At 45.5% G+C, this 16,908-nt stretch overlaps 1 protein-coding gene across 4 annotated transcripts in view; it reads left to right on the top strand.

The window, feature by feature from the left end:
* The window catches only part of SLC7A7 (solute carrier family 7 member 7), a 34,217-nt gene extending 17,518 nt beyond the window's left edge, over positions 1-16,699 (top strand). For all 4 annotated transcript variants that reach the window (XM_058738480.1, XM_058738481.1, XM_058738479.1 and 1 more), the window contains exons 3-10: positions 10,505-10,630; positions 12,075-12,219; positions 13,583-13,706; positions 14,271-14,374; positions 14,676-14,772; positions 15,291-15,440; positions 15,624-15,807; positions 16,168-16,699. In XM_058738480.1, the coding sequence (XP_058594463.1) occupies positions 10,505-10,630; positions 12,075-12,219; positions 13,583-13,706; positions 14,271-14,374; positions 14,676-14,772; positions 15,291-15,440; positions 15,624-15,807; positions 16,168-16,274 (1,037 nt within the window). In that variant the 3' untranslated portion in view covers positions 16,275-16,699. The remainder of the gene's footprint in view (positions 1-10,504; positions 10,631-12,074; positions 12,220-13,582; positions 13,707-14,270; positions 14,375-14,675; positions 14,773-15,290; positions 15,441-15,623; positions 15,808-16,167) is intronic.
* Positions 16,700-16,908: the final 209 nt, after the last annotated feature.

Raw genomic sequence — 16,908 nt, 5'->3', positions numbered from 1 at the left:
GCAGAGGGTAGAGCTCTGTATTGGTTGGATCCTCAAGGCTCTTCAGGGGTTCACCCTTGGTCTTCTCTTTCTTGTGTTCTTTCTCTCTGACTCAGGAGAGGCTGAAGGGACAGGCTAAAGTAGGCTTGGGAAGAAGCTGGGGAGAGTGGGCCCCCACCCTGGCTGTACATTGGAATCACCTAGGGCTTTAGAAAAATGCTAATGGCCCCTTCCTCTCCCACTTCGTTTCCCCAACCAAATAAATCTGAGCCACTGGTTAGAAGAATGGGAATTGGCTTGGAGAACGAGAACTGGGGAAGTAGAAAAGTTGCTGCTGAGGAGAACTGATGGAGGCCTTGGGCGGAAAGGTTCTCAGTTGTCACTGTCCCTTAGAATTGCCTGGGAAGCCTCAAAAACACGCTGGTGCCTGGGCTCCACCCCAGCGTTTCTGACTTCATTGGCCTAGGTGGGGCCTGAGCGCTGACTTTGTTAAAGCTTGTAAAGCGATGCCAATGTGCAGCCAGGATAAAGGAGCACCGAGTTAAGGGAAGGGTTTGGGCTTGTTCTGATCAAGGCTGTTCTGTAGGTGATTATTTCGTCTAGTGATTACCTAAGGCAGCACACCCAAAGCAGGCAGATCATGACTCCTCTGGGAAACCCCGTCTTAGACTTCCTGCATCCAGAACTTCTGGGTTGGAGCCCTGAAACCCTAGGTAACATGCCTCAGGTGATTCTGATGCTCGCTCAACCTTGGGGTCCCGTTTCTGAGGACCCAAACTGTACCTAGCTGAACAAACCAGTAAGGATCGGACCGATAAGGACTAGCTGGCTTTGAGAAGAGAGCAGGTAGTGTGGTTTAATATGAGGGCCTCCTGGTACAGACCGCCTGCTTGCTCCCTCAGAGTGGTGCAGAGCCGCGGTGACCAAAACGCTGCCTGAGTTCCAGGGGGCATAGTAGGAAGACTCTGATCCAGTGATCCGTAGGGTTTATGCTCTGTGTGTTGTCTTGCCTGCTGTTCTTACCCATGATGTCTGAGTAAGCAAAATGGTCCTGAAAGGTACCAGGTAAAAGGTTCTTTTAGCCTGAAAGGTAAAAGAACCTGAGGACCATCTGCTGTCTGAGACCTATTACAGCACCTAGGAAGGGTGGAAGAAACAATACGTCAAGGAAGCCAGGAAGAAAATTTACGTATTTATCTTTAAGCTTATTTGTTTGGACAGAGAAAGAGAGAGAGTGTGCATATTGAGAGGCAGAGAGAGAGGTGGGGAGGGAGAATCCCAAGCAGACTCGGGGCTTGAGCTCACGAACCGTGAGATCATGACTTGAGCCAAAATCAAGAGTTGGACACTTAACACACTGAGCCACCCAGGTGCCCTGAAAACATGATATTTAAGGTATAGAGAGTATCCCTGACAACACAAACAGAAATACAGAAGGTAAAAAGAGGAGAGACTTGAACTTTCTGGGTTTAGGTAACACAACTGAGGTTTTTTCAGAAACCTTATATCTGGTCCTTGTGAGGAAAGGGCAGTGGTAGAGTATTCTGGAAACATCTGGGTATTAGCAGGCCTGAGCAAACCAGTGAAGAGTCTCGGCTGCTCCCCAGGGGGTGTGACTCTGGCTGCAGGTAGACCAGCCTAATGCAGAGACATGCGGTTTTTCTGGAGCAACCTACCACAAAGAGCTTGCTTGAATCACTTGAACCCACAGATGGCTATCCTTTTGCTATCCTGTGGGATGAATGATGTTACCAGTCAGAGGATACCTGAGGTGTGTCACTGGTGACTCCCAACGTCAAGATAGTGAACTGAGTGGCAGGTGGCATTTTCATCTCTGTTAATTGAAGGCTGTGCATGTGCAAGAGCAAAGAGAACCTAGAGCAGAGTACCTGACTGTAAATGCTAAGATACCAGGAGGATAAACTCTGGTAAGGGATAGAGCAGATTTCATAGAGATTGGGAGAGATGTGTTTAGTGTGGCTTTAACCTGAAATTGTAAAGGAAAGGAGAAAAATGCACAGATGAAGGTACAAATCTGGGTATTTAAAAAAATGTTTATTTTGAGAGCGAGAGTGCATGTGTGCAAGTTGGTGGGGGCGGGGCAGAGAGAGAGGAAGAGAGAATCCCAAGTAGGCTCCACGCTCAGTGTGGAGCCCAACTCGGGGTTCAATCTCATGAACCATGAGGTCATGACCTGAGCCAAAATCAAGAGTCGGACACTTAACCTACTGAGCCGCCCAGGTACCCCTAAATCTGGGTATTTTAGAGGCTGCGAGGAATCATGTAGAAGGATAAAAGTGGAAAGTTGCTGAGTAGTGCATTTGGAGAAATAGGATAGAAGGTTGGGAATGATGCTTTTGGACTCATAAATGTTAAATAAGGCTAATAAACATTTGCTTTTCGCTAAAATCCGTTTTATTCCATTAGAAGCCGTACCTCTATAAATTTTTTTTAAAAAGGTTTATCATAAAATACGTCAAACATCCAAAACTAGAGCAAATAATATGATGAACTCCCAGGGTTCAAGCAGCAGCATGAATGATTAATCACCATTGTTTTATCTATACTCTAACCACCCTCTTCACCCCACTAGATTATTTCAAGCCAGTCGAAGACATCATACCATTTAACTTGTAAAGGTGTCATTGTGAATCTGCATAAGGATGTTGTTGTTGTTGTTTTATCATTATTATTAATTTAACATAACCAGGGCAAATGTGGAGTCCTAGTGTGAAAGTGACTATACCTACTCAGAGTTTGTACCTCTCAGAAAAAGAAATGGTGCATTTCCTCAGAAAAACTCTAAAGTTTGGGAAAGAGATGATGGAAAAGTTCAGGGAAAAGAATTTATACTCTAATAGATAGGGATTGAAAAAAAAAAAAGACCAGAAGCTTCTCCAAAATGAAATTTTCACCTACTTTATCAGAATTATCTTATTTAGGGCACGCCTGGGTGGTTCAGTCAGTTGAGTATCCAACTCTTGATTTCGGCTCAGGTCATGATCCCAGCATGGTGGGATCGAGCCCTGCATTAGGCTCCATGCTGAGTTTGGAGCCTGCTTCAGATTCTCCCTCTCCCTTTCTCTCTGCCTCTCCTCCCTGCATGAGCTCTCTCTCTTTCTAAAATAAAATTAAAAAAATTCTCTTATTTAGGAAGAGGAGAATCATGTGAACAAACCAATGTGATTAAACATATTGCTTTTTGATAAGCTGAGATTTTTAGAAACAAGATACATAAGAGATGGGGAGAGGTGGCATAACAAAGATTAAATGCAGGAGTGGCCCAGAGCTGTAAGAAAAGTGTCCGAAGGTTGGTGCCCAGCATCAACTAAGATCTGAAGAAGAGACTGCGGATGATAAAAAGCTCTAGAAGCAACATATAGAGTGAAAACAGCAAGGGCAGTTAGTTCTGCAATTACAGATGGTAGAGAGAAAGGAGAAGGCCCAGTCCTGTTTTCCTTCTAACTGTATGTAGCAGAAGGATTGGTAACCTAGAAAAGGTTCAGTAAAAAACAGATCTAGGCTAACAAAAAAGCAAGACCAAGAGAATTGAGGAGATAGTAATAAAGCATACTGTTGCTTTATTTTAATTTTATTTTTATGTTTTTAAAGTTCATTTATTTTTGATGGGGGTGAGGGAGAAGGGCAGAGAGAGAGAGGGAGAGAGAGAATCCCAAGCAGGCTCCATGCTGTCAGCACACGGCTCGACGCAGGGCTTGAACTCATGAATTGTGAGATCGTGACCTGAGCTGAAACCAAGAGTCGGCTGCTAACTGATTGAGCCCCCCAGGTGCCCCAGTTCAACTTTAATTTAAAAAAATTTTTTTTAACGTTTTATTTATTTTTGAGACCGGGAGCGACAGAGCATGAACAGGGGAGGGTCAGAGAGAGGGAGACGCAGAATCTGAAACAGGCTCCAGGCTCTGAGCTGTCAGCACAGAGCCCGACGCGGGGCTTGAACTCATGGACCGCGAGATCATGACCCGAGCTGAAGTTGGCCGCTCAACCGACTGAGCCACCCAGGCGCCCCTCAACTTTAATTTTTTTATTCAAGTGTAATATAAAAGGAACAGTGCATATGTCGTAAGCGTACAGCTTGATGACTTTTCACACATTTTCACATATGTAACCACCATCCACATCAAAAAACCAGTCCTCTGAACTCCTCTTGTGTTCTTCTCAGTCACTCCCCTTGTCCCCCATGCACACATGAAGGGAAATTACTATTATTCTTAGTAGCATAGATTCATTTTGGCCATTTAATATAAGTGGATATAAAGGATATGCACTTTTTTTTTTTTTTTTTTTAGTGTTTATTTTTGAAAGAGAGGGGTGGGGAGGTGGAGAAGCAGAGAGAGAGTGATACAGAGAATCTGAAGCGGACTCCATGCCGTCAGCATGGAGCCTGATGAGGGGGCTCAAACTCACGAACTGTGAGATCACGACCAGAGCCGAAGTCAAGTTGGATGGACGCTTAACCAACTGAGCCACCCAGCCACCCCAGGATATGTGTTCTTTTTGTGTCTTTGTTCACTTAATATGTTTGTGAAGTTTATATTTTATAGTTGCAGATGGATCATATTATTGTTTAATATTCTACATATTCTAAGTACTTACTTAGTCACTCTACTGTTGATTGGCATTTGGATTGTTTATAATTATTATTTTTTACAATTATTATTATTATTGTTTTTAAGTAAACCTTATGCCCAACATGGGGCTTCAACTCACAACCTTGAGATCAAGAGTCACATGCTCAGGGGCACCTGGTTGACTAAGCTGGTAGGGCATGCGACTGTCTTCTTTATTTTTTTTAATGCTTGTTTATGTTGAGACAGAGAGAGCGAGCGAGCGAGAGAGAGAGAGAGAGAGAAACAGCGTGAGCGATGGAGGGGCAGAGAGAGAGAGAGAGAGAGAGAGAGAGAGAGAGAGAGAGAGAATCCCAAGCAGGCTCCGTAATCCATGGAGAGCCCCGTTCGGGGGTTGATTCCATGACCGTGAGATCATGACTTGAACTGAAATCAAGAGTTGGATGCTTAACTGACTGAGCCACCCAGGCACCCCTGAGCATGTGAGTCTTGATCTTGGGGTTGTGAGTTTGAGCCCCACATTGGGTGTAGAAATAATATTAAAAAAAAAAAAAAAAAAAAAAAAAGGCAAAGAGGACCTGGGTGTCTCAGTGGGTTAAGCATCCAACTCTTGATTTTGGCTCAAGGCATGATCACACAGTTTGTGAGATTGAGCCCCACATCAGGCTCTGGGCTGACAGCATGGATCCTGCTCGGGATTCTCTCTCTCCCTCTCTCTGCCCCTCCCTCACTTGCTTGAATGCACATGCGTGCTCTCTCTCAAAATAAATAAAAAACATTAAAAACAATCTTACCAAAAAAAAAAAAAAAAAAAAAAAAAGAAAGAAAGAAAAAAAAGAGTTGCATACTCTACTGACTGAGCCAGCCAGGAGCCCCAGGTTATTTCTAATTTTTGACTATTACGTGGTATAGCTATGAAAATTCTATAAATGCGTGCTAATTTCATTGAATCATTTGATTGTGTCATTAGATTGCAAGGGCAGAGACACGTTTATACAGATTTCAGAGAAGTTCTTGGCAAATTCTCACAATATTCTTGTTGACAAGGTAGAAAAAGGTGGACTAGATAAAAGAATACTTTGGTGGATTCTTGGTTGATGTTGTAGAATAATGACAGCATACAGGAAGGTCTCTAATGATAGACTACAGGGCTCTGCCTGTCTAGTCAACATTTTCATCAAGACTTCAGGGAGGACCCAGAAGGTATGCTAATCAAATTTGCAGATTTCACAAATTGAAGGCATTTGAACTACTTAATAAAATTATGAGGGAAAATCCATTTCTAGTAGATGAGAATGATACCTAAAAATTTACAGAGGAAAGTTCCTGGGAATAAATGTTAAGGTCTCCTATTTAGGATTAAAAAAAAAAAAAAAAAAAAATCCCTTTTTTAGGCCCTGAAAGGGGGATAGGGAAAAGCTCATTAGTTTGAGGTGGAGTTGGAGTTGACAATGAATTCAAACTGAAACCCCCTAGTCTGCAAAAATGTCTGGAGTGTTCTTTGTGGTCTCATGTTTCCAGGGACATACTGACAAAGTGAAGTAAATGGAGAGGAGGGAACGCGATGGTGAGTGATCTGGAAGTGACATTTGTCACACAAGAGGTTGAAGAAACTGCGTTTTTAGCTTCAATGGGGAAAGTATCAAAAGGGACAGGGTGTTAATGTTTTTTTTTAAAGAATATTTTTTTTTTTAATGTTTTTTATTTATTTATTTTTGGGACAGAGAGAGACAGAGCATGAACGGGGGAGGGGCAGAGAGAGAGAGGGAGACACGGAATCGGAAACAGGCTCCAGGCTCCGAGCCATCAGCCCAGAGCCTGACGCGGGGCTCGAACTCACGGACCGCGAGATCGTGACCTGGCTGAAGTCGGACGCTCAACCGACTGCGCCACCCAGGCGCCCCCAGGGTGTTAATGTTTGATAAGAAGGGCCATTATGTAAATGAGGCCATTTATCTGGATTCTGTGTAGTTCCAGAGGAGAGGTCTAGGACTACTGGGTAGAAGTTAGGAGGAAGAAGTTTTTGACTTAGTGGAGGGAAGAGTTATTGATCTCTTTAAAAATGGAATGAGTTGTCTAATAAATAAAGTATTGAGGTTTTATAGTCTCTGGGAATTTGAAGCAGAAAATACACTGAATAGTGGCCAGAGTTTCATGTGTTACATTCTATGTGTTTAAAACTAACGGTGCTGGGAGAATTGGGAGTTTAATGTTCTTTTTTCAGGGACTGTTTAGTGTGGGCATCTAAAGTAAATCTGGGCATCTGATCTGAGTGGGCCTACAAGCTTTGTTGTTCTGTATCAATCTATGTGGGTGCTTTCCTGGCTTTTAGTTCTACAGCTGACGCTGGGCCTTAGTGCTAGAACTAGCCTTCTGCTCCAGGAGAGTCCATGCAGTTGGGTTTGATGACCAACCGACCGTTCAGGGGCATCTCTTTAGATGATTATAGGAGTGGCTTCTCCTTCCTCCAGAGCAGGTCAAAGCAGGAAAGGAGCTGCACCTGAGTCACGGGTCCAAGGTGATTTCCAGCCATCTTCTTGTGGACTTGGCCCAGTGTTGGGTGGAGATGGAATTACACCTAGAGGTTGGAGGGTAGGGCATTTCTGTCCTTGAGGTTGGCTTGCAGTTGCCGCCATATTACTATAAGCCTGTGGTCCCCTCCTTTTCCTGCCTCTGAAGCAGGAGGTTGGGCTCCACTTTAAGAACAGTGCACTAGGCTGGGCTTTGGGGTCTCCGGTCAGCTGTATCCGCTGTGGGCGAGGACAAACAGCCCAGTCAGCAGTGCTGCCTGCCATACCCATTTCCTGCTCCCATGGCCAAGAGGCCCTGGAGGAAGCTGGGCTCTGGGGAAGGTGAGGACCAGCTCTCCTCAGGCAGTTCCCTGCTCCATTTCCTTCCATAGGATTCCCTTCTTCATTCAAACCTCATCCCGGTGCTCAGGACGCAGTAGATCAGGGCAAGATGGTGGGTTGGTGGCTGAGAAAGAAGGCTCAGGTGTGGGGGAAGGGAGAAAAAAACTGGTGGGTAAAAGGAGGGATGCAAATAGATGGATATGGAATTCAAGTAGAGAAGCAGTAGGGATTAAAATGCAAACAATCCATGTATTTCCATTTCAGAATTTGTTGTGGTAAAGGATGATGAGTTGTCTTTTCCCTGCCCACATGCCTGGACAGAGCTGAGAACAGATGCTGTGGCACAAGCTGCAGACAGACTCTGAACCTGAATTAATCCCTGAAGCTAGGCCGGTTTGGTGGTGTGACTGTAGTTACCCTGAGGGCTAACTATCAGTTTCTGTGATCCCATTCCCTTGTGAATATTGTAGCATCTGTTGTCCCTGGCCTTTCTTTTTATATTTTATTTTGTTTTATTTTTACTTTTTTTTTTTTAATTAAAAAATTTTTTTTTAATGTTTATTTATTTTTGAGACAGACAGAGACAGAGTGTGAGTGGGGGAGGGTCAGAGAGAGAGACACAGAATCTGAAGCAGGCTCCAGGCTCTGAGCTGTCAGCACAGTGCCCGACGTGGGGCTCGAACTCATGGACCGTGAGATCATGACCTGAGCCAAAGTCAGACACTTAACCGACTGAGCCACCCAGGCGCCCCTTATTTTTACTTTTTTAAGTAAACTCTGCACCCACCTTGGGACTCGAACTCATGACCCCAAGATCTAGAGTCATATACTCTACCAACTGGTAGCCGGCCAGGTGCTCCCCTTCCCCCACTTCTGCCCTTTTTTGGTCTCGGGCCGGGCGTTTCTACTCAGAAATCTGGCTGCTGTGTTATTTGTGAAGCAGCAGCAGAGCCTGAGGGTAAGGTGTAGGGGTCACAGGGTGAACAGAAGGGGCGTGAGGGCTGTTGAATGGCTGGAAACTGAAGCCCAGTGGGGAGTGAAGGATGGGTAATTGACTGGGGAGGAGCAACAGAGCTGAGAGATTTGTGGAGGGTGAGATAAAGGCACTTTGGTCATTTTGTAGGGTGCTTGGGAGCCAGTATGCATGTCTTTAATTATTAACCGAGCAGTGAGGAGTTACCGGTGTATTTTTGCCCAGCCCTGTGATAAGCTTTGGTTGTTTATTGTCTTGTTTATTAGGCAGAAAGGCAAGTGTTTGTATAGGACTAGAATGCCCCTTCTACTGAAGAGCAGAAAAGAACTTGGGCAGCGAGAATAGGGGTATAAAGAAGGGGGGGATGGGGGAGAGAGACAGAAGATGAGCTGTTCTTTGAGGTTGGTCTTTCCTGCTTCTCAGGATGAAGATGCTTCTGGGGCAGTGTGGTGAGGCCAGGACACAAGAAAACAGGGGGATTAGGGACATTCAGGGACATGCCACCACCAGAGCTGAGACAGGGAGTATTTCTTCCGTAGCCTGAAGCAGGCAAGCCCAGCACCGCACCTCACTTTCTGCAGTTTAAGGCAGGCTGATTCTGATCTTACCCTGGGATCTCTTGGAAGGAACTGTTAAGCCCCTCCTGGTGCTCCAGTTGCTGATCTGGGAAGGCAGAAGCAGCAAGGTGATTCTCTGCCAGAGTGGGGAAGGCGTGCTGCAAGTGCCTGCCTGCCTGCTTAAGAGGCTGGTGGGGGATTGAGAACATTCAGCTGAGTTTCAGAATCATTTCTTTTGACTTTCTTCCCTGTCACATCCTGGGGCTATCGGTCAACTTCACAGCATGTGTGGGCTTCCCTTCTTGAATGTCATCTTCTGAAGTAGTAAACTGAAACTTTTTTGGGGGTAACAGATTTCTCTGAAATTCGGACATAAAGCTAAGGACGCTTTTCTTAGAAAAATGCATATATTTTTGGTGTACATACATAACCATTTACAAGGAATTTCAAGCATTGTGGAAGCTGTAGGTTAAGAACTCTCTAGGGGTGATCCATGGACTTTGCCAAAGCTCATCCAGGTAAAGGGATTGCCTCTACCCCCGAGGTAGAAGGACTTGAGGAATGTTTGTGGGTTTTTTTTTTTTTTTGAATGTTTATTTACATTTTGAGAGTGCATGTGAGGGAGAGGGGCAGAGGGAGAAAGAGAGAGGGAATCTTAAGTAGCAGGCTCCACGCACAGTACAGAGTCTGAAATGGGGCTTGATCCCATGACCTTGGGATCAGATAACCTAAGCTGAAATCAAGAGTCAGATGCTCACCCAACAGATTCACCCAGGTGCCCCTGTTTACTTTTGAGAGAGAGAGAAAGAGAGAGAGAGAGAGAGAGAGAGAGAGAATCCCAAGCAGGTTTCTGTGCTGTCAGAGTAGAGCCTGATGTGGGGTTTGATCCCATGAACTGTGAGATCGTGACCTGTGTGGCTCACTCTTTTGCAATGTCCAGTCAGGAAAAATGCTGTCCCCACTCTATAGGAACCTCAGCTCCAAGAATCTTTCCAAGTACAAAAACAAGTGGCTGAGCTGGCAGGCAGCAGCAGGAAGTCTGGCCCCCATTCTAATCCCTGGCCACATGTTCTGACCTGCTGGGCCAGGCATTGGATAAGTCACAACAGGATCTACCAAGGTTAACAATACCAGAGCGCCGAGTCCTGGAGCCCGTATCAGGAGGTAAAGGGGTGGAAAGCTGGACAGACCATGACTTTTCGGAGCCAGTAGCGGAAAAACATCACTAATCCTGTACAGCTACCAGTTGCCTCCCACTGCTGTGAACACTTTTGTATGTAAGCAAATCCAGTTATTTTGTTTTTCCTCTCTTAGTGTAAGTGCTAAGGGTGTGTGTGGTGCTGCCTACACAGATGCTCAGCAGGTGCCTTTGAATGCTAATGGTGAGGACATTCTGGGCAGAGGTGTCAAATACACAGCAGATCAGAACCCAAACACTTCTTTGGCCAAGGGCTCTGTTTTGATGACTGCTACTGGAAATATTGCTTGAAAGTCTAAGGCTCTCTGGGTGGTAGGGACAGTCCCCAATCAATATTGTTATTATTATTTTTTCAGGTCTCTTAACCTTCATTAACTGTGCCTATGTCAAGTGGGGAACACTGGTACAAGATATCTTCACCTATGCTAAAGTCTTGGCATTGATCGCCGTCATCATTGCAGGCATTGTTAGACTCGGCCAGGGTAAGACATAATAGTGACTAAGTTTTGTGCAGTTCTTTGAGCCACACTTCTTTTTTTTTTTTTTTTTATTTATTTTTGGGACAGAGAGAGACAGAGCATGAACAGGGGAGGTGCAGAGAGAGGGAGACACAGAATCGGAAACAGGCTCCAGGCTCCGAGCCATCAGCCCAGAGCCATCAGCCCAGAGCCTGACGCGGGGCTCAAACTCACGGACCGCGAGATCGTGACCTGGCTGAAGTCGGACGCTTAACCGACTGCGCCACCCAGGCGCCCCTGAGCCACACTTCTTTAAGTGCCTTTTGTGCATTCTCATTTGCTAGGTACTACTAGTTCCATTTTATTTATTTAATTTTTAATTTTTTTTTTTTTTTAACATTTATTTATTTTTGAGACAGAGAGAGACAGAGCATGAATGGGGGAGGGTAAGAGAGAGAGGGAGACACAGAATCCGAAACAGGCTCCAGGCTCTGAGCTGTCAGCACAGAGCCCGACGCGGGGCTCGAACTCACGGACCGTAAGATCGTGACCTGAGCTGAAGCCGGCGCTCAACCGACTGAGCCACCCAGGCGCCCCTATTTATTTTATTTTTAATGTTTTTATTTACTTTTGAGACAGAGAGAGACACAGCATGAGCAGAGTCAGAGAAAGAGAGGGAGACACAGAATCTGAAGGCAGGCTCCAGGCTCTGAGCTGTCAGCACAGAGCCTGACGCGGGGCTTGAACTCATGGAGTGTGAGATCATGACCTGAGCTGAAGTCGGACGCTCAACCGACTGAGCCACCCAGGCGCCCCTACTAGTTCCATTTTATAGATGGGGGAAACTGAGGCTGCAGAATTAAGTATCTTGCCCGAGTCCCTAGCTAGTAAGTTAGTGCAGATTTGTACTCAGATGACCCCAAAGCTGGTCTTGCCAGCTGTTGCAGACTGTTATGTCCAATGCTGTGGCTGTGATTGTTCTGCCCGTGGAAGTGGGTAAGGGCAGAAATGAAACCCTTGTACCCACTCCTCTCCAGTTTCCAGGTAGGAACACATAGTCTACTACTCTATTGACCTGGGCCTTCTAAGCCCTATCCTTCCTCCATTCTGTACCAGCTGTCTGTGGGGTTAGAAAAGGGGTGGGATCGGGTAGCTTACAGGATAGGACAGAACCACATTACTTAGGTTCTATAGCCCTTCAGTTCTGTCATGGTTTCTTACCCTAGAAAACCACCATGGTCCTTCCTGTCAAGATCCTCATGCTGTTTGTTCCCTGCATTCCAGCCCATCATTGTAGAGGTCTCTCTTCTGTCCCTGTTCTTTTACCACTGCCCTTGCTGCCAACCGTGTTCTAAGCCACTCACTAGCTGTTTGTTACTGTCCTATTCTTTTACTCCTTTATTCGATCACCTTAAAGTTGAGGGCGAACCACTAATCCTTTTGTCTTTCCATGTTCTCTGGATTCCAGGAGCCTCCACTCACTTTGAGAATTCTTTTGAGGGTTCATCATTTGCAGTGGGGGACATTGCCCTGGCATTGTATTCGGCTCTGTTCTCCTACTCAGGCTGGGACACCCTCAACTATGTTACTGAAGAGATCAAGAATCCCGAGAGGTAGGTATCTCACCATCAATTTTCCACAGCAGTAAAGATATGCTATCATTTATTGAGTTGTGCCCGACAGCATACCACAACCACTGAGACTGATTTTATTGGTTCCACTTTAATAGATGGGAGGTCTAAAGCCCAAATACCTAGTCTGTAACGGCAGGCCTTTTCACATCTGCTCATTCATTCCTACATTAATTAAAGCAGGTTCTACCGTGTGTTCATCCATGCTTTCATATGGCTTTTCCTGGATACTCCTCCACCTTTATCCTCACATAGATAACTTTAGGTCCCAAATGCCTCCAAACGGTCCTATTTCCTTTTTGATCCTTTGCTTTCTCAAATTTATACTGACATAGTGGTATCATGTCAGCATCGAATGCTATTGCTTCATCATTTTTATTCTAAAGTACTCTGTAGTCATGCAGTGACAAGAGCACTGGACAGGGAGTCAAAGAGCCTGGAGCCTGTCTTTCCACTCATTTGTTGATGACCTTGAGGGAGTCCCCTGCCAACTCTGCCTGCTTCCTTATGTATAAATTGAGGGGGTTGAATTATATGATCTCCAGAGCCCTTCCTGGATCAAAAATTCAATTATTCTTGGAACTGAGGGTATGAGGGAATGGAGTTTCTGTAAAATTTTAAATCAAAATAATAAACTTTTCTTGGCACACATCCAGTGTTGCAATTCCAGGAGCAGATAAAAGAAGCAGGACTGAGCCTGGGTGGTGCTTCCACCTACTGGACAGAAGCTGAATGACTTGAGAATATCCCCCCTCCCCCTCACTGTGAAGAATGCTTATAAAGGTCATTGCTTTATTGGTCCAGAGGACCTTGTCCTTGTGTCTTGGCCACTGGTTAGGATGGCACATAAGCTTCTCAAGTTGAGTAAGGGCATGGACATAGTTCCCAGCTTGCTTATGTAGATACATAGTGTTCTTCCCAACAAGAGTCTTATTCTCTGGAGATGTTAGATTTCACAATTTGCCTCCATAATTTCCTCTTAGATTTCTCCACTTTAATACAAATTTCCCAACGTTGACAATCTTGAGAGGGAATCTTGACGTCAAGAGGCTTTGGATGTGAAAACCAAAAAGCCCCTGTTTCCTGTGCTATTATTCTGTGACATAGTTCTGTTAATCCTTTTTCTGCTCAGCCTTTTCTCTAAATGTGATATTCTTTTCCCTTGATGCCCTTTAAGCTCTGAACTCTGAAGAATGAAGTCACGATTGTAGGTAACTTCAAAGGCAAAAGCAGTGGGGCAATGCACAGGAGGCACCACCCCTGGATTGGTGTGGGAGTGTAAGGAATAAAGGAGATGGGGATGTGACCGTGGGACTAATGCATGCATTATTCTATTTGGTCATAGGAACCTACCTCTCTCCATTGGCATTTCCATGCCCATTGTCACCATCATCTACATCTTGACCAATGTGGCTTATTACACTGTGCTAGACATGAGGGACATCCTCGCCAGTGATGCTGTTGCTGTGGTAAAGGATTTTCACAAGCAGAAGGCTGAGGGTGTGCTTGTGGGAAAGTGGGTGGTCCTTGAAAAGAACATGCTTAGGGGCGCCTGGCTCAGTCGACAGAGTGTGTGACTCATGATCTCAGGGTTATGGGTTATGAGCCCCATAGGAGGTATAGGGATTACTTAAAATTAAATCTTAAATTTTTTTTTTTTTTTTTTTTTTGAGATAGAGTACGAGTGGAGGAGGGCCAGAGAGAGGGAGACACAGAGTCGGAAGCAGGCTCCAGGCTCCGAGCTGTCAGCAAAGAGCCCAATGCAGGGCTCAAACTCACAAACCGTGAGATCATGACATGTGCCGAAGTCGGATGTTTAACCGACTGAGCCACCCAGGCGCCCCTACCTACTTAAAATTAAATCTTAAAAAATAAAAAAAAAAGTATGCTTACCATACTGGGCTTACAAAGTCCTGTCATCCTGGTTGTGAATGAAGAGTTAAACAAGGTAGGGGCTATCTGGGGCACGCCTGTCCATGCCTTTCATCCTGTTTAGGTCCTGCTAAAAACACTTTTCTGTTCCTTTCCCTTAGACTTTTGCAGACCAGATTTTTGGAATTTTCAATTGGACAATTCCATTGGCGGTTGCATTATCCTGCTTTGGTGGCCTCAATGCCTCCATTGTTGCTGCTTCTAGGTAAGAGTGGTGCTTTTACAGGGTGTGTGGGGGGGTATGGTGAAGAGCTATGGCAGGGAAGAGTAGGACTTATAGGACCCGGAGTGTAGTCACTGCTCCCCCAAGTGATGATATTAACCCCTTTGTTCTTGTTTCCATCAGCAGCCTCCAGTTCTCACTAATCTCTATAACTGAACTCCATTCCATATTATTTAAACTCTTTTCAAGGAGGGGATGGCAGAGGAAGGGCTATGTGGTACGCGAACCAGCCATACCCAGTGTCCCACAAGTTTCTCAGCCTCTTTCATCTTACCCCAAATAGGCTTTTCTTTGTGGGCTCAAGAGAAGGCCATCTCCCGGATGCCATCTGCATGATTCATGTTGAGCGGTTCACACCGGTACCTGCTCTGCTCTTCAATGTAAGTGACCTCAAATGGGGCTGAAAGCCAGACTATGGGGGAAATGTTAACAGTACACACAACCGTTCTGGCTTCCTCAAAGCTCTAGAGTCTAACAGAAAAACCACCTTCCATAAAAAATGGTAACCTCCTCTGGTCTAGGATAAGGCATAAAGCATGCTGAATATATTGAGATGAAATGACTGCCAAGATTAGTAAGTGCTGTAGTGTTTAAGGGAAGAAGTGATCTTCCATGGGGGCAGAAGGTGCATGAGGAAAGACTTCTTGGACAAAGTGCATCTGAAGTGGATTTTTATGTTAGGTAGCAAAAGGTGGAGATGGGCTTTAGGTTAAGAGAAACTGTATAGGCGGGGGGGGGGGGCATGTGGCTGGCACAGGTAGTGAAGCATGTAACTCTTGATCTCGGGGTTGTGAGTTCAAGTACCACACTGGGCGTAGGGATTAAAAAAAGGGCATTAAAAAAACCCCTTGAGTGACAAATGCTGTGAGGGGGAGCTGACTTCTGCTTGTGCCTGCAGGGTATCATGGCACTGATCTACTTGTGTGTGGAGGACATCTTTCAGCTCATTAACTACTACAGCTTCAGCTACTGGTTCTTCGTGGGGCTCTCTATTGTCGGTCAGCTTTATCTGCGCTGGAAGGAGCCTAATCGGCCTCGTCCCCTCAAGGTAATTCACCTCCATCTTACCTTTGCTCCAGGGGATTCTTTCAAGACAGAACCCTCTGCCTAGGATTTGGTGGTGGTAGTGGGTGGAGATGAAGGGGATGGAAGGGCTCAGTGCTGTGATCTTCACAGGAGAAACTGCTACTGTAGCTGTCTAACGTCCATTGTTTTGTCTTGTGCCCTTCAGCTCAGTCTTTTCTTTCCCATTGTCTTCTGCCTCTGCACCATCTTCCTGGTGGCCGTACCGCTTTACAGTGATACCATCAACTCCCTCATCGGCATTGGCATTGCCCTCTCGGGCTTGCCCTTTTACTTCCTCATCATTAGAGTGCCAGAACACAAGCGGCCTCACTGCCTCCGAAGGATTGTGGGTAAGCCTTTGGGTCTTTTTTTAAAGTAGGCTCTACACCCAGTGTGGAGTCCAACGTGGGGGTTTGAACTCCCAACTCTGAAATCAAGACCGGAGCCTAAATCATGAAATTGGATGCTTAACCAATTGGGCCATCCAGCCACCCCTCCCCACCGCCCCAAGCCTCTGGATCTTCGAGTTGGCTTAGCTATTGTGTACAGCCTTTCCACAAATCTCGTCCCCCTAAGTCACCTTTGCCGTTGGCCCTTCCTGTTAACACTTAGGCTTAAATGAATCGTCCTCCAGGCCAGCCCTGTTCAGTGCCACTTGAATTGAGCTCAGTTGACCTCTTCTCAGTTTTGACTCGCACTTCTCTTTGTAGCATCCACTACATGGTACCTCCAGGTCCTATGTATGTCAGTTGCTGCAGAGATGGATTTGGAAGATGGAAGAGAGATACCCAAGCAACGAGATCTCAAGTCTAACTAAACACCATCTAGAATTCTAAGATGCGGAAAGTGGGGCCTCTTGTCTCTTGCTGGCTGGAGCCAAAGAAGAGAAAAGGAAAGTACACTTCTTTGTTGAAGCTGCTCAGACCAGGCTTCTGGACAGGTGCCTCCAATTTTTGAACTTGCTTTTTGAGAGATGAAAAGTAATTTATTTGTTTTGCTACACACTGTTCCAGATTTTTTTAAAAAAGACAATATAGCAGACTGTGGTGGGGAGCATGTCAGGTGTGGGCTTGGTTGTACTAGTAGCATATTCCCGTGTGTCAAGATGTTCACTCACTTCTGGGTGTGCCTACCCACTCCTTTCCTTTAAAAGGGCCAATAATGCTCCAAACCTCCTGTCTCCTTTAGAGAGAGAGACATGAAACTGTCACAGGTGCTAGACAATAAACGTTATGTTCTAAACTTTGAGTGGCTTCATTTTAGATAGGTGTCTGCTTTTAGTGTTCCTCCTAGCCTAATGAGAACTGTCCCAGTCTTCTGCTTGTCTCTCAAGTCAGCTGTTGGAGGCTGATGAAACCAGTCTCTATGCGAGAGAGCACACCTAAGTTGCTCTAGCAAAATTTTAGGTTGTTAGATATCAACTCTTGTCCTTTGTACTGGTCACTAAGAAA

Source organism: Neofelis nebulosa, chromosome 7, assembly GCF_028018385.1.
Source record: "Neofelis nebulosa isolate mNeoNeb1 chromosome 7, mNeoNeb1.pri, whole genome shotgun sequence".
NCBI classification, from domain to species: Eukaryota; Metazoa; Chordata; class Mammalia; order Carnivora; family Felidae; genus Neofelis; species Neofelis nebulosa.
This window is presented reverse-complemented; position numbering and strand designations above follow the sequence as displayed.